This window comes from Tachypleus tridentatus, chromosome 8 (genome assembly GCF_004210375.1).
Source record: "Tachypleus tridentatus isolate NWPU-2018 chromosome 8, ASM421037v1, whole genome shotgun sequence".
Taxonomy (NCBI): domain Eukaryota; kingdom Metazoa; phylum Arthropoda; class Merostomata; order Xiphosura; family Limulidae; genus Tachypleus; species Tachypleus tridentatus.
This window is the reverse complement of record NC_134832.1, coordinates 146916153-146940612: the sequence shown is the minus strand read 5'-3', so window position 1 is coordinate 146940612 and position 24460 is coordinate 146916153. Positions and strand designations below refer to the sequence as shown.

At 32.9% G+C, this 24460-nt stretch overlaps 2 protein-coding genes across 2 annotated transcripts; both read left to right on the top strand.

Annotated features, from left to right (window-relative positions):
* Positions 1-8454: 8454 nt before the first annotated feature.
* On the top strand, positions 8455-12935 carry LOC143223703 (zwei Ig domain protein zig-2-like). Its single transcript, XM_076452022.1, has 3 exons — positions 8455-8606; positions 9988-10110; positions 12515-12935. Exons 1-3 carry the CDS (start codon positions 8556-8558, stop codon positions 12518-12520), a joined length of 180 nt encoding a protein of 59 aa, XP_076308137.1. The 5' UTR covers positions 8455-8555; the 3' UTR covers positions 12521-12935.
* Positions 12936-20954: 8019 nt separating this feature from the next.
* LOC143223702 (zwei Ig domain protein zig-2-like) lies at positions 20955-23563 on the top strand. The gene is made up of 2 exons (XM_076452021.1): positions 20955-21145; positions 23160-23563. Exons 1-2 carry the CDS (start codon positions 20966-20968, stop codon positions 23163-23165), a joined length of 186 nt encoding a protein of 61 aa, XP_076308136.1. The 5' UTR covers positions 20955-20965; the 3' UTR covers positions 23166-23563.
* The last annotated feature ends 897 nt before the right edge of the window (positions 23564-24460 follow it).

Genomic DNA, 24460 nt, shown 5'->3' with positions numbered 1-24460 from the left:
TTAAATTATATTACTAACAATACTCGCTACGTTCAACATGAGTAAAACATGAATATGAAGTAAAACTAAAACGATATTACTAACAATACTAGATACGTCCAACATGAGTAAAAATTAAACCCATATTATTAACACTACTATTTACGTCTGACATGAGTAAAACTTGAAAGATATTATTAACAATACTAGCTACGTCCAACATGAATAAAAATTAAACCCATATTACTAACAATACTATTTACGTCTGACATGAGTAAAACTTGAACGATATTACTAACAATACTAGCTACGTCCAACATGAGAAACACTTGAACGATATTACTAACAATACTAGCCACGTCCAGCATGAGAAACACTTGAATGATATTACTAGCAATACTAGGTACGTCCAAAATAAGAAACACTTGACCGATATTACTAACAATACTAGCTACGTCAACATGAGAAACACTTGAACGATATTACTAACAATACTAGCTACGTCTAACATGAGAAACACTTGAACGATATTACTAACAATACAAGCTACGTCCAAGATGAGTAAAACTTGAATATGAAGTAAAATTAAAGCTATATTACTGACAATACCAGCTACGCCCAACATGAGAAAAATTTAAATATTAAGGAAAACTAAAACGATATTACTAACAATACTAGATACGTCTGACATGAGTAGAACTGGAACGATATAACTAACAATACCAGCTACGTCCAACATGGGTAAAACTTGAACGATATTACTAACAATACGAGCTACGTCCAACATGAGTAAAACTTGAATATGAAGTAAAACTAAAGCTATATTACTGACAATACTAGCTACGCCCAACATGAGAAAAATTTGAATATTAAGGAAAACTAAAACGATATTACTAACAATACTAGATACGTCTAATATGAGTGGAACTGGAACGATATAACTAACAATACCAGCTACGTCCAACATGAGTAAAACTTGAACGATATTACTGACAATATCTAGCTACGTCCAACATGAGAAACACTTGAACGATATTACTAACAATACGAGCTACGTCCAACATGAGTAAAACTTGAATATGAAGTAAACCTAAAGCTATATTACTGACAATACCAGCTACGCCTAACATGAGAAAAATTTGAATATTAAGGAAAACTAAAACGATATTACTAACAATACTAGATACGTCTAATATGAGTAGAACTGGAACGATATTACTAACAATACTAGCCACGTCCAACATGAGAAACACTTGAACAATATTACTAACAATACTAGCTACGTCCAACATGAGAAGCACTTGAACAATATTACTAACAATACTAGCTACGTCCAACATGAGTAAAAGTTGAATATGAAGTAAAACTAAAACGATATTATTAACAATACTAGCTACGTCCAACACGAGTAAAAATTGATTATGAAGTAAAACTTAAATTATATTACTAACAATACTAGCTACTTTCACGTGAATAAAAATTGAATATGACGTAAAATTTAAATTATTTTACTAACTATGTTAGCTACGTTTAGCGTGAGTAAAACTGGAATATGAAGTAAAGCTAAAACATTTTTACTATAAATACAAGCTACGCTTAACATGAATTAAAACTGAATATGAAGTAAAACTTAAGTTATATAACTAACAATACTAGCTACGTCCAAAATGAGTAAAAATTGAATATGAAGTAAAATTTAAATTTTGTTACTAAAAATACTAGCTATGTCCAACACGAGTAAAACTTAAATAGGAAGTAAAACTAAGACGATGTTACTAACAATAGTAGTTACGCCGAATCTAATGGAAATTCGAATATGAGGTAAAACTGTAACGATGTTTCTAACAATACTAGTTTCTTTCCTCGTGCTTTTTACTCATGTATCTTAAAGGAAATCGTCAGTAGCTTTCATTGTATTTTGTTTATGTACATATAGTTATAAATTACCGGTAATCACGAACTAATTCTTAATGGTGCTTACTGGCCACCGTTTACGTTCTTGTAATAACTAATTTTATGGTAAAATTGGTCGTATATCAATCGTGGGTTGTCTCGCCGGAGGTTTTGTGTACCAGTACTTGTATATTTTGGTAACTGAAAAATGATAAACTAATAACATAAAACGTTCAAATGGAATTACAAAGGAAGTGGTCCACAGCTAAAAGGAAAACTGAAGTTATAAGTAACGGTAAAAGTAATATATCTTAACTGAGCCATTATAATGATGTTAGAGCCAGATCAAGTAGAAAGTGACCACAAGAAAACGTTGAAGAAGGCGATAAAGAATAGAGAAAAAATTAGTAAGTAATAGATGGAAAATATATGTTGAAATAGAACACGAGGAAAATGATGAAAATGGAAGAAGGAGGTGAGCAAATAATTGGAAGATGGCTATGAAATCCAAGACAAAGGACGTAAACAAAGTATGTTAATAGATAACATAGAGTAGGTTATCCAACTATAGAACTGGAAAAGCCTATCCAAATAAAAATCTGATCCTGATGAAAAAATGACCGAGATGGAAAACTGATTCATATAGAAAGAGTATCAATTACGAATTTGGATGAAGAACATGTTAGATAAATATTATGTGGATAGCAACAGAATAACTAGAAATTACTTAAATAATTTGAAAGCGCAACCTACAAAATTAAAGAACATATTTAATTAATTTGGTTTTATTTAAGACAAATCTTTAGTTACAGTATAGCGTCTCGTTGAATGGATCTGACTTATTTTTGTTTAAGTACAAACATTTGGCTCAAAACTCCGTTCTATTACCGATTTAAAATCTCATTACTGACGCAGCTATAGAAGATTCTCGATTTTTCTTTCACGGATCATGTCAGAGAGTGAATCGTTTGTTTAATTACTAAGTAATATTATTTCCTTGAAACGTAGAAAAAATAACTGAGTATACCAGGAGATAAAACTGAAAACTTCGATCTTCCCCCTCATTGGCATGTCTGACGGCTTATAATGCTAAAAAATAGGTATCCATACTTGTGATTTGTAACTTTGAGCTTAAATATAGCAGCATAATAGTCTTATTTCCTGTTTTGTGCTTTTATCTAGTGCTCGTTTCTGAAACGAAAACAGAAGCCAAGAGTAAATAAACTACAACTAAATGAACTACAACCCTACAGGAAATAGATAAAAGACGATCCAGAAATAAAGGTTAATCAAACATAACTGAAGATAAACAAATAAACATTTCCTATTCTAAAAAAAAAATTTTTTTGGAGATAACGTAAAGACAAACTGTTGTTAATTTAAGAAGTAGAGGAAAAGTGAGAAAAACAGGGTATTTGTTGCTATTCATATTATAAACAAATGACTTTCAAAATAAGACACTTGCTAAGGTAAAAATATAAACAAAGACTTATATACAACATGGAAAACTTTACGGATAATTTAGTAGACAACGTAAGTGAATATATTTACTGTGCATGTTCAGGTAATTTGTGTGGATGTTTTAAACAACATGGAAAACTTTACGGATAATTTAGTAGACAACGTAAGTGAATATATTTACTGTGCATGTTCAGGTAATTTGTGTGGATGTTTTAAACGCAAAGGTACACAATAAGCTTTCTGTGTTCTGTTCACCGCACGTATTAAAACCAGGTTTATTGAGTCATAAAATCCTTAAGGTTGACCTGTTGCTAAGTAAAAGGAAAGCAAAATTCTAAGAGAATCAAATATTGGTAGTTTCTCATCTATTAACTTCATATTCGAAAAATGCACTTAACCGTGAATAAAAATGAAAAATATTTTTAACATAAACATCAAGATATTTTGCAATTGGTTTAATAATGTTTTTTCCGGTTTAATGAAATAATTGGCTTTCCTGGTTTCTTGAAATAATTGTCTTTCCGGTTTCATGAGGTAATTGTATTTTCTGGTTTCATGAGATAATTGTATTTTCCAGTTTCATGATATAGTTGTTTATTTTTGGTTTTATAAGATAATTGTCTAAGATGATTGCCCCTCTGGTTTCGTGAGATAATTATCTTCTCCGGTTTCATGAAATAACAGTCCTATCTGGTTTCAATGGTGAAACCGGTTATCTTATTTTGTTGTTTTTTATGGGCAGTACGTAGCTCCCACCTCTACGACAGTTTCAATGGGTTACTTCGAAGGTGCATTGTTTATTATATTTTAATAAAGAAATTCCTAACTATTAAACTGTGAGTCTGAATCAGTTTTGTGTAATTTGTGGTTGTTTACAAAACCTTGCCGATTATTCTGTTGGCCAACATTAATATTTACCTTGTGGGAAACGAATTATCAACAGCTTCTATTTCTAGATGATCCAAAAGAACCTATTTATATACGGGGCTCTAATACAAACCAATAAATACTTACAAATGTTTTTTTGCTCTCCTAAACATACCAAACTTATTCTTAGTAATTAATTCTAAATATTTTACGTTTTCGTATCTAACTTTGTGCTGACTTAAAAAAAAAGGTTAAGATATTATTTGATAAAAACTTTTATTCATAAAATTTAATAATTAGGTATTTCATTAGAGTTGAGGGATTCTTTGTTTACTTAATTTTGTTCAAAGATACTCGACAGCTGCCTGCGTAAGCTGTCCCTAATTTTGAAGCGATAACCAATAGGGTACTATTTACGAATAAAGAATACAACAGACAGTTACGTCTAACGTTCCTTCAACGAAAAGGGCGTATACGTTCAAAGGCAGAATTCGAAACCGTGACTGCTAGATAGCCATTCGAAAGTTCTAAGTACCAGGACATTAGGGAAGCAAAGGTTTAATCGTTCTGAAAGGCCTTGCAGTAACATACAGCACAGAAGTAGTAGTAATAAATGTAGAGTGAGTAATCCGTCCTCGTTTGTATCTAGTAGTAGATGGTGTTTTTGGTTGAACTTCTTCACTCATATAATACTTACCTTTGATAATTCAGTTACCAAATGTCCCTTTATACTTCCCTGAGGTCCTTTTGTATTTCTTCATTCCTCGTCTGCACTCAGTTCCTCAGTACGTAACAGTGGAGCTAGTTCTTCTGTGTTTTTATGAACAGATATTTGTTCTTGCTTGTAACAGTAGAGATAGTTCTTCTGTGTTTATATAAACAGATATTTGTTCTTGCTTGTAACAGTAGAGATAGTTCTTCTGCGTTTAAATGAACAGATATTTGTTCTTGCTTGTAACAGTGGAGCTAGTTCTTCTGTGTTTATATGAACAGATATTTGTTCTTGCTTGTAACAGTAGAGATAGTTCTTCTGTGTTTAAATGAACAGATATATGTTTTTGTTTGTAACAGTGGAGATAGTTCTTCTGTGTTTATATGAAAAGACATTTGTTTTTGCTTGTAACATTGGAGGTAGTACTTCTGTGTTTATATGAACAGATACTTGTTCTTGCTTGTAACAGTGGAGATAGTTCTTTTGTGTTTATATGAACAGATATTTGTTCTTGCTTGTAACAGTGGAGGTAGTACTTCTGTGTTTATATGAACAGATACTTGTTCTTGCTTGTAACAGTGGAGATAGTTCTTTTGTGTTTATATGAACAGATATTTGTTCTTGCTTGTAACAGTGGAGCTAGTTCTTCTGTGTTTATATGAACAGATATTTGTTCTTGCTTGTAACAGTAGAGATAGTTCTTCTGTGTTTATATGAACAGATAGTTTTTGTTGCTTGCAACAGTAGAGGTTGTTCTTCTGTGTTTATATGAACACATATTTGTTTTTGCTTGTAACAGTAGAGATAGTTCTTCTGTGTTTATAGGAATAGATATTTGTTCTTGCTTGTAACAGTAGAGATAGTTCTTCTGTGTTTATATGAACAGATATTTGTTCTTTCTTGTAACAGTGGAGCTAGTTCTTCTGTGTTTAATTGAAGAGTTATTTGTTCTTGCTTGTAACAGCTGAGCTAGTTCTTCTGTGTTTATATGAACAGATTTTTCTTCTTGCTTGTAACAGTAGAGATAGTTCTTCTGTGTTTATATGAACAGATATTTGTTCTTGCTTGTAACAGTAGAAATAGTTCTTCTGTGTTTATATGAACAGATATTTGTTCTTGCTTGTAACAGTAGAGATAGTTCTTCTGTATTTATATGAACAGATATTTGTTCTTACTTGTAACAGTAGAGATAGTTCTTCTGTGTTTATGTGAACAGATATTTGTTGTTGCTTGTAACAGTGGAGGTAGTTCTTCTGTGTTTATAGGAACAGATATTTGTTGTTGCTTGTAACAGTGGAGGTAGTACTTCTATGTTTATGTGAACAGATATTTGTTGTTGCTTGTAACAGTGGAGGTAGTTCTTCTGTATTTATATGAACAGATATTTGTTCTTACTTGTAACAGTAGAGATAGTTCTTCTGTGTTTATGTGAACAGATATTTGTTGTTGCTTGTAACAGTGGAGGTAGTTCTTCTGTGTTTATAGGAACAGATATTTGTTGTTGCTAGTAACAGTGAAGGTAGTACTTCTATGTTTATGTGAACAGATATTTGTTGTTGCTTGTAACAGTGGAGGTAGTTCTTCTGTGTTTATAGGAACAGATATTTGTTCTTGCGTGTAACAGTAGAAATAGTTCTTCTGTGTTTATATGAACATATATTTGTTCTTCCTTGTAACAGTGGAGCTAGTTCTTGTGTTTATGTGAACAGATATTTGTTGTTGCTTGTAACAGTGGAGCTAGTTCTTCTGTGTTTATAGGAACAGATATTTGTTCTTGCGTGTAACAGTAGAGAGAGTTCTTCTGTGTTTATATGAACAGATATTTGTTCTTGCTTGTAACAGTAGAGATAGTTCTTCTGTGTTTATATGAACAGAGATTTATTCTTCCTTGTAACAGTAGAGATAGTTCTTCTGTGTTTATATGAACAGATATTTGTTCTTGCTTATAACAGTGGAGCTAGTTCTTCTGTGTTTATAAGAACAGATATTTGTTCTTGCTTGTAACAGTGGAGCCAGTTCTTCTGTGTTTATATGAACAGATATTTGTTCTTGCTTGTAACAGTCGAGCTAGTTCTTCTGTGTTTATATTAACAGATATTGTTCTTGCTTGTAACAGTGGAGCTAGTTCTTCTGTGTTTATATGAACAGATATTTGTTCTTTCTTGTAACAGTGGAGCTAGTTCTTCTGTGTTTATTTGAACAGTTATTTGTTCTTGCTAGTTACAGTACAAGTAGTTCTTCTGTGTTTATATGAACAGATTTTTCTTCTTGCTTGTAACAGTAGAGATAGTTCTTAGGTGTTTATATGAACAGATATTTGTTCTTGCTTGTAACAGTAGAAATAGTTCTTCTGTGTTTATATGAACAGATATTTGTTCTTGCTTGTAACAGTAGAGATAGTTCTTCTGTGTTTATATGAACAGATATTTGTTGTTGATTGTAACAGTGGAGGTAGTTCTTCTGTGTTTATAGGAACAGATATTTGTTGTGGCTTGTAACAGTGGAGGTAGTTCTTCTTTGTTTATGTGAAAAGATATTTGTTGTTGCTTGTAACAGTGGAGGTAGTTCTTCTGTGTTTATAGGAACAGATATTTGTTCTTACTTGTAACAGTGGAGTTAGTTCTTCTGTGTTTATATGAAAAGATATTTGTTTATGCTTGTAACGAAGACAGTACTTTTTCTGTATTTTGCGCAGAAATCAAAATAAATTTCACTATTGTTTTCTTTGACATATCTATCATATTTTCTTACTTTTGATTTACAATAGGCATCTAATATACATTATAATAAATCCAGTTCCATAAACTGTTGTAAACAGTGTGGTTGTCTGTATTTCCAGTCCAATAAACTGTTGTAAACAGTGTGGTTGTCTGTATTTCCAGTTCCATAAACTGTTGTAAACAGTGTGGTTGTCTGTACTTCCAGTTCCATAAACTGTTGTAAACAGTGTGGTTGTCTGTACTTCCAGTTCCATAAACTGTTGTAAACAGTGTGGTCCTCTGTATTTCCAGTTCCATAAACTGTTGTAAACAGTGTGGTTGTCTGTACTTCCAGTTCCTTAAACTGTTGTAAACAGTGTGGTCGTCTGTACCTTCAGTTCCATAAACTTTTGTAAACAGTGTGGTCGTATGTATTTCCAGTTCCATAAACTGTTGTAAACAATGTGGTTGTCTGTACTTCCAGTTCCATAAACTGTTGTAAACAGTGTGGTCGTCTGTATTTCCAGTTCCATAAACTTTTGTAAACAGTGTGGTCGTCTGTATTTCCAGTTCCATAAACTGTTGTAAACAGTGTGGTTGTCTGTACTTCCAGTTCCATAAACTATTATAAACAGTGTAATAATCTTACACGTTTCCTTATCTGTCTGTTGTGTATTATCTATAATATTAATAGATAATAGTAATATATTATTAATACAGTTGTATCCATCTGTGCTGATTCTTTAAGTAAATACTCATAACCAACGCAGAAGACAATTTAACTTGTGAGTCTAATAATCACAAAGATAGCTGGTTTAAACCTTTTCTGTTATCTCAGGCTTACCAGCAAGAATTTACCTGTGGAAACGCTTTCGTTTCGAACAACAAGGAAGTGACGTTCAGTTGTTCTGTCGCAGTTCCGGTCTACCGAAACCGGAAGTGATATGTCACGTGGTGATGACAACAGACCACTTGAAGACGACAAGAAATACATGGTAAGTGTTCGTGATTTTAAATAAAGTAATGGTAAGGTTGGTTTTGTTTTTCGGCGGTTAACGTCTAAGCTACACAATGGGCTATCTGTGCTCAGTCCACCTTGGGTACTGAAACCCAACATTTAGCATTAAATCGTTTTTGAGACGTCTCAGTGGTGTAGGTGAGAAAAACGAAAAAAATACCTTTGTAGTTTAGTTTATTTTTGCCTATTAGCATGGACTACTACCTTTCATTTCTTGTACAAAGATAATGAATACCAAACTATTTGTCACAGTTCGAATACTGGTGAAACATGACCAGGTGGTTAGAGGGCACTTGACTAGAAATCTGCTTATTGCGGGTTTGAATCCACGCCCCACGAAACATGCTCACGGTTCAGTCGCGGGGCGTTATAAGAGGACGGTTTATCCCAATAACAGTTGGTGAAAGAGTAGCTCAAGAGTTTGCAGTTGGTGGTGATGATTAGCTGCCTTCCATCTAGTTTTTCAATGTTAAATTAGGGACGGCTAGCGCAAACAGCCCTCATGTAGCTTTGCGAGAAATTAAAAAAACAAAAACATAGAATACCATGTTATTTTTATTAGCTTTGGTTGAATGTATTTATTTTTATTTTATTATTAAAATGTTAGTAATAAATTGATCCCCCCTGTACGTTGGAAAGTGTTAAACTGAGGGGTTCTGTTATAGCCCGATGTGGTTTGCTTTAAGAAAATGCTCACAGTAATGAATTACATTAATTATAAGTTTAATGCTAACATCTCATTATGTACAGGACTACGGTGGTTCAGGGGTAAGTGTGAAAACTTATAACACAAAAAATTGGGTTTCGATACTCGCTTTGGGCAGAACCTATTGTGTAGCTTATGTGTTTAACAACAAAAATTTCTTGCAAATGATGCAGTGCCATCTATTATTCATTTCGAAAATAAAATTGTAGGTAAACTTGGGCTTTCAATATTTTTTGTGGTGTGCCTGAGATGTCGAACTCAGGCGATTCTAATCTTCTGAAAGCCTGTATGTTTTCATCAAGTTTATCCTCCAGAAAACTTCTATTTTACTTGTAGTAATTCTGATTCAATTTAAAGTTTATACATTTCTAACGAGTAGATATGTTTTAACGTTAGATTGTTTTTAATTAAAATCATAGAGTTTTGTATCTCAGTAATTCACGACTTTGTTTTTTATTTAATTTTTAAATGACTTTTTTTTTGTCTGCGAAGTGTCACAAAACAGAACAATACATGTATGGGTATAACAAAAGTAGTGCCGATTCGAAGTCATTCACAAATAAAATATTGCTTGTTTGAGAAATACCCGGTCAACCATGCTTCTTCATGATTTTCAGGTTAAAATATTGATGTATGTATTTTGACATTACAGGTGCTGGATAATGGAGATTTACTGATACGAAACATCAGATGGGAAGACGTTGGTATTTACACCTGTACAGCTCAGAATGATCTTGGGTCAGATATGACCTTGACATTTCTCTACCCAGTGAAGGTAAGGTTATGGATAACAGAAACAATCACCAAACTTACCTACACATTTTCTGCCTGATAAAATAGCACGTGCTCTTGTCTATTCTAGAGTTATATTTATGATCGATTTTAATGAAGAAATAAAATAAATCACTCCAAGATTCACTCCAAAGAGAAATACTTTGAAACTGTTTCTATTTACATCGTTGCTAACAGAAGACTTTAAAATATAGATAAACATGTTTTTTTTTTACATTTTACACATGAAATGTATAGTCTACTGTTTAACATCAGAAGGTTTGTTTGTTTTGAATTTCGTGCAAAGTTTGTTTGCTTGTTTTGGAATTTCGCACAAAGCTACTCGAGGGCTATCTGTGCAAGACGTCCCTAATTTAGCAGTGTAAGACTAGAGGGAAGGCAGCTAGTCATCACCACCCACCGCCAACTCTTGGGCTACTCTTTTACCAACGAATAGTGGCATTGACCGTCACCTTTTAATGCCCCGACGGCTGAGAAAGCGAGCATGTTTGGTGCAACCGGGATTCGAACCCGCGGCCCTCGGATTACGAGTCGAACGCTTTAACACGCTTGGCCATGTCGGGCCAACATCAGAAGGCTTACACCAGTTTGTCTCGCTGCGTCATACATAAGAAGGTATCTACGCATTTACGTTGTTACAACATCAGTTAATTGTGAGAAAATGCAGTCCACTAATAACCTTAAGGGTTCTTTTTTCTGGAAAAATAGTGGATTTGATGCAGAAAAATTTCATCAGATAATAAAATAATCTACCATTTATTTATTTTACTGTCTTCAACAGGATGTCTGTTGATAGTTGAGAATTACTTCCAATTAAACAATTAATGTGGTCTCTGAATCGAACTGTAAGGATATATATCCTATGTGTGATTAGCAATTTTGTCAGTTATTAATAACTAAATAATGGGTGTGGTCCCTAAGTCAGGTTGTAGGGGTACATAACTCGTGTGTGGTTAGCAGTTTCTTCAGTTATTACTGACTAAATAATAGGTGTGGTCCCTGAATCAGGTTGTCGGGGTACATAACTCGTGTGTGGTTAGCAATTTTCTCAGTTATTAATAACTAAATAATAGGTGTGGATCCCTGAGTCAGGTTGTAGGGGTACATAACTCGTGTGTGGTTAGCATTTTTTCAGTTATTACTGACTAAATAATAGGTGTGGTCCCTGAGTCATGTTCTAGGGTACATAACTCATGTGTGGTTAGCAGTTTTTCAATTATTACTGACTAAATAATAGGTGTGGTTCCTGAGTCAGGTTGTAGGTGTACATAACTCATGTGTGGTTAGCAGTTTTTCAATTATTACTGACTGAATAATAGGTGTGGTCCCTGAGTCAGGTTGTAGGGTACATAACTCGTGTGTGGTTAGCAGTTTTTCAGTTATTACTGACTAAATAATAGGTGTGGTCCCTGAGTCATGTTCTAGGGGTACATAACTCATGTGTGGTTAGCAGTTTTCAATTATTACTGACTAAATAATAGGTGTGGTTCCTGAGTCAGGTTGTAGGTGTACATAACTCATGTGTGGTTAGCAGTTTTTCAATTATTACTGACTGAATAATAGGTGTGGTCCCTGAGTCAGGTTGTAGGGGTACATAACTCGTGTGGTTAGCAGTGTTTTCGGTTATTACTGACTAAATAATAGGTGTGGTCCCTGAGTCAGGTTGTAGGGGTACATAACTCATGTGTGGTTGACAGTTTTTTCAGTTATTACTGACTAAATAATAGGTGTGGTTCCTGAGTAAGGTTGTAGGGGTACATAACTCATGTGTGGTTAGCAGTTTTTTCAGTTATTACTGATTAAAGAGTGAGATTGATATCTGATTTTTTGAGTATGGTAGTAAACGTCTTCACAAGTTTAGTAACATTAGTTTTGGTTGTTGTTGTTTTGAATTAAGCACAAAGCTACACAGTAGCTATCTGTGCTCTGCCCACCATAGGTATCGAAACTCGATTTTTAGCGCATACATACCGCTGAGCCACTTGGGGGCATTAGTTTTGGTACGTAGATAAATATTTGTAAATACATAAACGGTCAAGGATTTCGTGGGATTATAGGTTGTTTTAAAACAATGACCATCACTGAGAATGCACGTGTTTGCAGAGCTATTCCTGTATTTTCTTAGTGGTTAATTACTTACGTTATTCATCTGGATTTTTGATATTACATATGAGTAGATACTCACTTTAACTCAATGAATTTTTACAACATACTTTTTTTGTCTTGGAGACTTCTCCTTAAAACATAATACCTAAAACATCTAATTATAATTGTTTCTTTTCACTAGTTTTATCTCAACTTAACCCAAAACGGGAAGGGTAAAAGAGTAATTCGTATGTTTTTAAATTTTTTCACAGAATATTTTTCTTTTATTTCTCTCCATCTAGCCCTAGAACCAGAAAGTCTATACCATGTTTTCAGAAGTCTCAAAGCACGTGATCTTTGTGACCCGACGTATTCTTTATTAAACCAGATATCGGACATTTAAATGTCAGTGTAACCATTATCAAACACTCTATTTTGTAACACTCTATTTTGTATATATTTGTTAACACATTTTTCTGAGTTACACGTTAAAAATAATCGTGCCATCCTCAATGTGGTTCCACATTATTACATTTTCGTCCTCAGTGTTTTCTTTTGTGCTGTTCGTTTCTGGTGTAGATACATTTTCTTTAAATTAAGAACTTCTGTCTAGATTGCTTTTATAAGCCTTATATTTATTGTAAATATTGGAAAAACCATTCTGTATTCCTCTGTATGTCCACCTTAGAAACAACATTAAAATTTGTACAAAGTCGTCTGATATGATGTTGTATTTCCTTTCTTGAAGAGAGCATTGTTATTGAAACCATTTCACAATTTTACAGTAAAACATCTTTTGACAAAGAAAGGAAACAAGATACCAATTTCACATGTAAAACTTAAATTATATTACTAACAATACTCGCTACGTTCAACATGAGTAAAACTTGAATAATAAGTAAAACTAAATAGATATTACTAACAATACTAGATACGTCCAACATGAGTAAAACTTGAACGATATTACTAACAATATTAGCTACGTCCAACATGAGAAACACTTGAACGATATTACTAACAATACTAGCTACGTCCAACATGAGAAACACTTGAACGATATTACTAACAATACTAGCCACGTCCAGCATGAGAAACACTTGAATGATATTACTAGCAATACTAGCTACGTCCAACATGAGAAACACTTGAACGATATTACTAACAATACCAGCTACGTCCAACATGAGAAACACTTGAACGATATAACTAACAATACTAGCTACGTCCAACATGAGAAACACTTGAACGATATTACTAACAATACTAGCTACGTCCAACATGATAAACACTTGAACGATATTACTAACAATACTTGCTACGTCCAACATGAGTAAAACTTGAATATGAAGTAAAACTAAAGCTATATTACTGACAATACCAGCTATGACCAACATGAGAAAAATTTAAATATTAAGGAAAACTAAAACGATATTACTAACAATACTAGATACGTCTAACATGAGTAGAACTGGAACGATATAACTAACAATACCAGCTACGTCCAACATGAGTAAAACTTAAACGATATTACTAACAATACGAGCTACGTCCAACATGAGTAAAACTTGAATATGAAGTAAAACTAAAGCTATATTACTGACAATACCAGCTACGCCCAACATTAGAAAAATTTGAATATTAAGAAAAACTAAAACGATATTACTAACAATACTAGATACGTCTAATATGAGTGGAACTGGAACGATATAACTAACAATACTAGCTACGTCCAACATGAGTAAAAATTGATTATGAAGTAAAACTTAAATTATATTACTAACAATACTAGCTACTTTCAACATGAGTAAAACTTGAATAATAAGTAAAACTAAATAGATATTACTAACAATACTAGATACGTCGAACATGAGTAAAACTTGAACGATATTACTAACAATATTAGCTACGTCCAACATGAGAAACACTTGAACGATATTACTAACAATACTAGCTACGTCCAACATGAGAAACACTTGAACGATATTACTAACAATACTAGCCACGTCCAGCATGAGAAACACTTGAATGATATTACTAGCAATACTAGCTACGTCCAACATGAGAAACACTTGAACGATATAACTAACAATACTAGCTACGTCCAACATGAGAAACACTTGAACGATATTACTAACAATACTAGCTACGTCCAACATGATAAACACTTGAACGATATTACTAACAATACTTGCTACGTCCAACATGAGTAAAACTTGAATATGAAGTAAAACTAAAGCTATATTACTGACAATACCAGCTATGACCAACATGAGAAAAATTTAAATATTAAGGAAAACTAAAACGATATTACTAAGAATACTAGACACGTCTAACATGAGTAGAACTGGAACGATATAACTAACAATACCAGCTACGTCCAACATGAGTAAAACTTAAACGATATTACTAACAATACGAGCTACGTCCAACATGAGTAAAACTTGAATATGAAGTAAAACTAAAGCTATATTACTGACAATACCAGCTACGCCCAACATTAGAAAAATTTGAATATTAAGAAAAACTAAAACGATATTACTAACAATACTAGATACGTCTAATATGAGTGGAACTGGAACGATATAACTAACAATACTAGCTACGTCCAACATGAGTAAAAATTGATTATGAAGTAAAACTTAAATTATATTACTAACAATACTAGCTACTTCCACGTGAATAAAAATTGAATATGAAGTAAAATTTAAATTATTTTACTAACTATATTAGCTACGTCCAGCGTGAGTAAAACTGGAATATGAAGTAAAGCTAAAACATTTTTACTTTAAATACTAGCTACGCTTAACATGAATTAAAACTGAATATGAAGTAAAACTTAAGTTATATAACTAACAATACCAGCTACGTCCAAAATGAGTAAAAATTGAATATGAAGTAAAATTTAAATTTTGTTAGTAAAAATACTAGCTACGTCCAACACGAGTAAAACTTAAATATGAGGTAAAACTGTAACGATGTTTCTAACAATACTAGCTTCTTTCCTCGTGCTTTTTACTCATGTATCTTAATGGAAATCGTCAGTAGCTTTCATTGTATTTTGTTTATGTACATATAGTTATAAATTACCGGTAATCACGAACTAATTCTTAATGGTGCTTACTGGCCACCGTTTACGTTCTTGTAATAACTAATTTTATGGTAAAATTGGTCGTATATCAATCGTGGGTTGTCTCGCCGGAGGTTTTGTGTACTAGTACTTGTATATTTTGGTAACTGAAAAATGATAAACTAATAACATAAAACGTTCAAATGGAATTAGAAAGGAAGTGGTCCACAGCTACAAGGAAAACTGAATTTATAAGTAACGGTAAAAGTAACATATCTTAACTGAGCCATTATAATGATGTTAGAGCCAGATCAAGTAGAAAGCGACCACAAGAAAACGTTGAAGAAGGCGATAAAAAATACAGAAAAAATTAGTAGGTAATAGATGGAAAATATATGTTGAAATAGAACACGAGGAAACTGATGAAAATGGAAGAAGGAGGTCAGCAAATAATTGGAAGATGGCTATGAAATCCAAGACAAACGACGTAAACAAAGTATGTTAATAGATAACTGAGAGTAGGTTATCCAACTATAGAACTGGAAAAGCCTATCCAAATAAAAAACTGATCCTGATGAAAAAATGACCGAGATGGAAAACTGATTCATATAGAAAGAGTATCAATTACGAATCTGGATGAAGAACATGTTAGATAAATATTATGTGGATAGCAACAGAATAACTAGAAATTACTTAAATAAATTGAAAGCGCAACCTACAAAATTAAAGAACATATTTAATTAATTTGGTTTTATTTAAGACAAATCTTTAGTTACAGCATAGCGTCTCGTTGAATGGATCTGACTTATTTTTGTTTAAGTACAACCTTTTGGCTCAAAACTCCGTTCTATTACCGATTTAAAATCTCAATACTGCCGCAGCTATTGAAGATTCTCGATTTTTCTTTCACGGATCATGTCAGAGAGTGAATCGTTTGTTTAATTACTAAGTAATATTATTTCCTTGAAACGTAGAAAAAATAACTGAGTATACCAGGAGATAAAACTGAAAACTTCGATCTTCCCCCTCAGTGGCATGTCTGACGGCTTATAATGCTAAAAAATAGGTATCCATACTTGTGATTTGTAAATTTGAGCTTAAATATAGCAGCATAATAGTCTTATTTCCTGTTTTGTTCTTCCATCTACTGCTCGTTTCTGAAACGAAAACAGAAGCCAAGAGTAAATAAACTACAACTAAATGAACTACAACCCTACAGGAAATAGATAAAAGACGATCCAGAAATAAAGGTTAATCAAACATAACTGCAGATAAACAAATGAACATTTCCTATTCTAAAAAAAAATTTTTTTGGAGATAACGTAAAGACAAACTGTTGTTAATTTAAGAAGTAGAGGAAAAGTGAGAAAAACAGGGTATTTGTTGCTATTCATATTATAAACAAATGACTTTCAAAATAAGACACTTGCTAAGGTAAAAATAAAAACAAAGACTTATATACAACAAAGAAAACTTTACGGATAATTTAGTAGACAACGTAAGTGAATATATTTACTGTGCATGTTCAGGTAATTTGTGTGCATGTTTTAAACGCAAAGGTACACAATAAGCTTTCTGTGTTCTGTTCCCCGCACGTATCAAAACAAGGTTTATTGAGTCATAAAATCCTTAGGGTTGACCTGTTGCTAAGTAAAAGGAAAGCAAAATTCTAAGAGAATCAAATATTGGTAGTTTCTCATGTATTAACTTCATATTCGAAAAATGCACTTAACCGTGAATAAAAATGAAAAATATTTTTAACATAAACATCAAGATATTTTGCAATTGGTTTAATAATGTTTTTTTCCGGTTTAATGAAATAATTGGCTTTCCTGGTTTCTTGAAATAATTGTCTTCCGGTTTCATGAGGTAATTGTATTTTCTGGTTTCATGAGATAATTGTATTTTCCAGTTTCATGATATAGTTGTTTATTTTTTGTTTTATAAAATAAATGTCTAAGATGATTGCCCTTCTGGTTTCGTGAGATAATTATCTTCTCCGGTTTCATGAGATAACAGTCCTATCTGGTTTCAATGGTGAAACTGGTTATCTTATTTTTGTTGTTTTTATGGGCAGTACGTAGCTCCCACCTCTACGACAGTTTCAATGGGTTACTTCGAAGGTGCATTGTTTATTATATTTTAATAAAGAAATTCCTAACTATTAAACTGTGAGTCTGAATCAGTTTTGTGTAATTTGTGGTTATTTACAAAACCTTGCCGATTATTCTGTTGGCCAACATTAATATTTACCTTGTGGGAAACGAATTATCAACAGCTTCTATTTCTAGATGATCCAAAAGAACCTATTTATATACGGGGCTCTAATACAAACCAATAAATACTTACAAATGTTTTTTTTGCTCTCCTAAACATACCAAACTTATTCTTAGTAATTAATTCTAAATATTTTACGTCTTGGTATCTAACTTTGTGCTGACTTAAAAAAAAAAAAGATTAAGATATTAGTTGAGAAAAACTTTTATTCATAAAATTTAATAATTAGGTATTTCATTAGAGTTGAGGGATTCTTTGTTTACTTAATTTTGTTCAAAGATACTCGACAGCTGCCTGCGTAAGCTGTCCCTAATTTTGAAGCGATAACCAAGAGGGTACTATTTACGAATAAAGAATACAACAGACAGTTACGACTAATGTCCCTTCAACGAAAAGGGCGTACACGTTCAGAGGTAGAATTCCAACCCGTGATTGCTAGATAGCCATTCGAAGGTTCTAAGTACCAGGACATTAGGGAAGCACAGGTTAAATCGTTCTGAAAGGCCTTGCAGTAACATATAGCACAGAAGTAGTGGTAATAAATGTAGAGTGAATAATCCGTCCTCGTTTGTGACTAGTAGTAGATGGTGTTTTTGGTTGAACTTCTTCACTCATATAATACTTACCTTTGATAATTCAGTTACCAAATGTCCCTTTATACTTCCCTGAGGTCCTTTTGTATTTCTTCATTCCTCGTGTGCACTCAGTTCCTCAGTACGTAACAGTGGAGCTAGTTCTTCTGTGTTTTTATGAACAGATATTTGTTCTTGCTTATAACAGTAGAGATAGTTCTTCTCTGTTTATATAAACAGATATTTGTTCTTGCTTGTAACAGTAGAGATAGTTCTTCTGTATTTATATGAACAGGTATTTGTTCTTGCTTGTAACAGTGAAGATAGTTCTTCTGTGTTTATATGAACAAATATTTGTTTTTGCTTGTAACAGTAGAGATAGTTCTTCTGTGTTTATATGAACAGATATTTGTTTTTGCTTGTAACAGTGGAGATAGTTCTTCTGTGTTTATATGAACAGATATTTGTGTTTGCTTGAAACAGGGGAGATAGTTCTTCTGTATTTATATGAAAAGACATTTGTTTTTGCTTGTAACATTAAAGGTAGTACTTCTGTGTTTATATGAACAGATATTTGTTCTTGCTTGTAACAGTGGAGGTAGTCCTTCTGTGTTTATATGAACAGATATTTGTTCTTGCTTGTAACAGTGGAGCTAGTTCTTCTGTGTTTATATGAACAGATATTTGTTGTTGCATGTAACAGTAGAGATAGTTCTTCTGTGTTTATATGAACAGATATTTGTTCTTGCTAGTAACAGTACAGGTAGTTTCTCTGTGTTTATAGGAACAGATATTTGTTCTTGCTTGTAACAGTAGAGATAGTTCTTCTGTGTTTATATGAACAGATATTTGTTCTTGCTTGTAACAGTGGAGCTAGTTCTTCTATGTTTATATGAACATATATTTGTTTTTGCTTGTAACAGTAGAGATAGTTCTTCTGTGTTTATATGAACAGATATTTGTTTTTGCTTGTAACAGTGGAGATAGTTCTTCTGTGTTTGTATGAAAAGACATATGATTTTGCTTGTAACATTGGAGTTAGTACTTCTGTGTTTATATGAACAGATATTTCTTCTTGCTTGTAACAGTAGAGCTAGTTCTTCTGTGTTTATATGAACAGATATTTGTTGTTGCTTGTAACAGTAGAGGAAGTTCTTCTGTGTTCATAAGAACTGATATTTGTTCTTGCTTGTAACATTGGAAGTAGTTCTTTTGTGTTTATATGAACAGATATTTGTTCTTGCTACTGGCAGTACAGGTAGTTTTTCTGTGTTTATATGAACAGATATTTGTTCTTGCTTGTAACAGTAGAGATAGTTCTTCTGTGTTTATATGAACAGATATTTGTTCTTGCTTGTAACAGTGGAGCTAGTTCTTCTGTGTTTAAATGAACAGATATTTGTTTTTGGTTGTAACAATAGAGGTAGTTTTTCTGTGTTTATATGAACAGATATTTGTTCTTGCTAGTAACATTGAAGGTAGTTCTTCTGTGTTTATATGAACAGATATTTATTCTTGCTGGGAACAGTACAGGTAGTTTTTCTGTGTTTACATGAACAGATATTTGTTCTTGCTTGTAACAGTGGAGATAGTTCTGCTTTGTTTATATGAACATATATTTGTTGTTCCTTGTAAGAGTGGAGATAGTTCTTCTGTGTTTATATTAACAGATATTTGTTCTTGCTTGTAACATTAGAGGTAGTTCTTCTGTGTTTATATGAACAGATATTTATTCTTGCTAGTAACAGTACAGGTAGTTTTTCTGTGTTTATATGAACAGATATTTGTTCTTGCTTGTAACAGTAGAGATAGTTCTTCTGTGTTTATATGAACAGATATTTGTTCTTGCTTGTAACAGTGGAGTTAGTTCTTCTGTGTTTATATGAACAGATATTTGTTCTTGCTTGTAACAGTGAAGTTAGTTCTTCTGTTTTTATATGAACAGATATTTGTTCTTGCTAGTAACAGTACAGGTAGTTTTTCTGTGTTTATATGAACAGATATTTGTTCTTGCTTGTAACATTAGAGGTAGTTCTTCTGTGTTTATATGAACATAGAATACCATGTTATTTTCATTAGCTTTGGTTGAATGTATTTATTTTTATTTTATTATTAAAATGTTAGTAATAAATTGATCCCCCCTGTACGTTGGAAAGTGTTAAACTGAGGTGTTCTGTTCCTCTCAGTGGACACAGTATATAGCCCGATGTGGTTTGCTTTAAGAAAATGCTCACAGTAATGAATTACATTAATTATAAGTTTAATGCTAACATCTCATTATGTACAGGACTACGGTGGTTCAGCGGTAAGTGTGAAAACTTATAACACAAAAAATTGGGTTTCGATACTCGCTGTGGGCAGAACCTATTGTGTAGCTTGTGTTTAACAACAAAAATTTCTTGCAAATGACGCAGTGCCATCTATTATTCATTTCGAAAATAAAATTGTAGGTAAACTTGGGCTTTCAATATTTTTTGTGGTGTGCCTGAGATGTCGAACTCAGGCGATTCTAATCTTCTGAAAGCCTGTATGTTTTCATCAAGTTTATCCTCCAGAAAACTTCTATTTTACTTGTAGTAATTCTGATTCAATTTAAAGTTTATACATTTCTAACGAGTAGATATGTTTTAACGTTAGATTGTTTTTAATTAAAATCATAGAGTTTTGTATCTCAGTAATTCACGACTTTGTTTTTTATTTAATTTTTAAATGACTTTTTTTTTGTCTGCGAAGTGTCACAAAACAGAACAATACATGTATGGGTATAACAAAAGTAGTGCCGATTCGAAGTCATTCACAAATAAAATATTGCTTGTTTGAGAAATACCCGGTCAACCATGCTTCTTCATGATTTTCAGGTTAAAATATTGATGTATGTATTTTTGACATTACAGGTGCTGGATAATGGAGATTTACTGATACGAAACATCAGATGGGAAGACGTTGGTATTTACACCTGTACAGCTCAGAATGATCTTGGGTCAGATATGACCTTGACATTTCTCTACCCAGTGAAGGTAAGGTTATGGATAGACAGAAACAATCACCAAACTTACCTACACATTTTCTGCCTGATAAAATAGCACGTGCTCTTGTCTATCCTAGAGTTATATTTATGATCGATTTTAATGAAGAAATAAAAATAAATCACTCCAAGATTCACTCCAAAGAGAAATACTTTGAAACTGTTTCTATTTACATCGTTGCTAACAGAAGACTACAAAATATAGATAAACATGTTTTTTTTTTTACATTTTACACATGAAATGTGTCGTCTACTGTTTAACATCAGAAGGTTTGTTTGTTTTGAATTTCGTGCAAAGTTTGTTTGTTTGTTTTGGAATTTCGCACAAAGCTACTCGAGGGCTATCTGTGCTAGACGTCCCTAATTTAGCAGTGTAAGACTAGAGGGAAGGCAGCTAGTCATCACCACCCACCGCCAACTCTTGGGCTACTCTTTTACCAACGAATAGTAGCATTGACCGTCACCTTTTAATGCCCCGACGGCTGAGAAAGCGAGCATGTTTGGTGCGACCGGGATTCGAACCCGCGGCCCTCGGATTACGAGTCGAACGCTTTAACACGCTTGGCCATGTCGGGCCAACATCAGAAGGCTTACACCAGTTTGTCTCGCTGCGTCATACATAAGAAGGTATCTACGCATTTACGTTGTTACAACATCAGTTAATTGTGAGAAAATACAGTCCACTAATAACCTTAAGGGTTCTTTTTTCTGGAAAAGAGTGGATTTGATGCAGAAAAATTTCATCAGATAATAAAATAATCTACCATTTATTTATTTTACTGTCTTCAACAGGATGTCTGTTGATAGTTGAGAATTACTTCCAATTAAACAATTAATGTGGTCTCTGAATCGAACTGTAAGGATACATATCCTATGTGTGATTAAAAATTTTGTCAGTTATTAATAACTAAATAATGGGTGTGGTCCCTAAGTCAGGTTGTAGAGGTACATAACTCGTGTGTGGTTAGCAGTTTCTTCAGTTGTTACTGACTAAATAATAGGTGTGGTCCCTGAGTCAGGTTGTAGGGGTACATAACTAGTGTGTGGTTAGCGTTTTTTTCAATGATTACTGACTGAATAATAGGTGTGGTCACTGAGTCAGGTTGTAGGGGTACATAACTCGTGTGTGGTTAGCATTTTTTTCGGTTATTACTGATTAAAAAATAAGTGTGGTCCCTGAGTCAGGTTGTAGGGGTACATAACTCATGTGTGGTTGACAGTTTTTTCAGTTATTACTGACTGAATAATAGGTGTGGTTCCTGAGTCAGGTTGTAGGGGTACATAACTCATATGTGGTTGACAGTTTTTTCAGTTATTACTAACTAAATAATAGGTGTGGTCCCTGAGTCAGGTTGTAGTGGTACATAACTCATATGTGGTTGACAGTTTTTTCGGTTATTACTGATTAAATAGTGAGATTGATATCTGATTTTTTGAGTATGGTAGTAAACGTCTTCACAAGTTTAGTAACATTAGTTTTGGTTGTTGTTGTTTTGAATTAAGCACAAAGCTACACAGTGGGCTATCTGTGCTCTTCCCACCATAGGTATCGAAACTCGATTTTTAGCGTTGTAAGTCCGCATACATACCGCTGAGCCACTGGGGGGCATTAGTTTTGGTACGTAGATAAATATTTGTAAATACATAAACGGTCAAGGATTTCGTGGGATTATAGGTTGTTTTAAAACAATGACCATCACTGAGAATGCACGTGTTTGCAGAGCTATTCCTGTATTTTCTTAGTGGTTAATTACTTACGTTATTCATCTGGATTTTTGATATTACATATGAGTAGATACTAACTTTAACACAATGAATTTTTTACAACATACTTTTTTGTCTTCGAGACTTCTCCTGAAAAACATAATACCTAAAACATCTAATTATAATTGTTTCTTTTTACTAGTTTTATCTCAACTTAACCCAAAACGGGAAGGGTAAAAGAGTAATTCGTATGTTTTTAATTTTTTTCACAGAATATTTTTCTTTTATTTCTCTCCATCTAGCCCTAGAACCAGAAAGTCTATACCATGTTTTCAGAAGTCTCAAAGCACGTGAACTTTGTGACCCGACGTATTCTTTATTAAACCAGATATCGGACATTTAAAAGTCAGTGTAACCATTATCAAACACTCTATTTTGTATATATTTGTTAACACATTTTTCTGAGTTACACGTTAAAAATAATCGTGCCATCCTCAATGTGGTTCCACATTATTACATTTTCGTCCTCAGTGTTTTCTTTTGTGCTGTTTCTTTCTGGTGTAGATACATTTTCTTTAAATTAAGAACTTCTGTCTAGATTGCTTTTATAAACCTTATATTTATTGTAAATATTGGAAAAACCATTCTGTATTCCTCTGTATGTCCACCTTAGAAACGACATTAAAATTTGTACAAAGTCGTCTGATATGATGTTGTATTTCCTTTCTTGAAGGGAGCATTGTTATTGAAACCATTTCACAATTTTACAGTAAAACATCTTCTGACGAAGAAAGGAAACTAGATACCAATTTCACATGGAAAACTTAAATTATATTACTAACAATACTAGCTACGTTCAACATGAGTAAAACTTGAATATGAAGTAAAACTAAAACGATATTACTAACAATACTAGATACGTCCAACATGAGTAAAAATTAAACCCATATTACTAACAATACTATTTACGTCTGACATGAGTAAAACTTGAACGATATTACTAACAATACTAGCCACGTCCAACATGAAAACACTTGAACGATATTACTAACAATACTAGCTACGTCCAACATGAGAAACACTTGAACGATATTACTAACAATACTAGCTACGTCCAACATGAGAAACACTTGAATGATATTACTAGCAATACTAGCTACGTCAAAAATGAGAAACACTTGAACGATATTACTAACAATACTAGCTACGTCCAACATGAGTAAAACTTGAATATGAAGTAAAATTAAAGCTATATTACTGACAATACCAGCTACGCCCAACATGAGAAAAATTTGAATATTAAGGAAAACTAAAACGATATTACTAACAATACTAGATACGTCTAATATGAGTGGAACTGGAACGATATAACTAACAATACCAGCTACGTCCAACATGAGTAAAACTTGAACGATATTACTGACAATACTAGCTACGTCCAACATGAGAAACACTTGAACGATATTACTAACAATACGAGCTACGTCCAACATGAGTAAAACTTGAATATGAAGTAAACCTAAAGCTATATTACTGACAATACCAGCTACGCCCAACATGAGAAAAATTTGAATATTAAGGAAAACTAAAACGATATTACTAA

Coding starts and splice junctions, on each gene's coding strand:
- LOC143223703 (XM_076452022.1), top strand. CDS start 8,556: ATGTCACGTGGTGATGACAACAGACCACTTGAAGACGACAAGAAATAC. Junction 8,607..9,987: donor AAGACGACAAGAAATACATG/GTAAGTGTTCGT, acceptor TTGACATTACAG/GTGCTGGATAATGGAGATTT.
- LOC143223702 (XM_076452021.1), top strand. CDS start 20,966: ATGCTTCTTCATGATTTTCAGGTTAAAATATTGATGTATGTATTTTTG.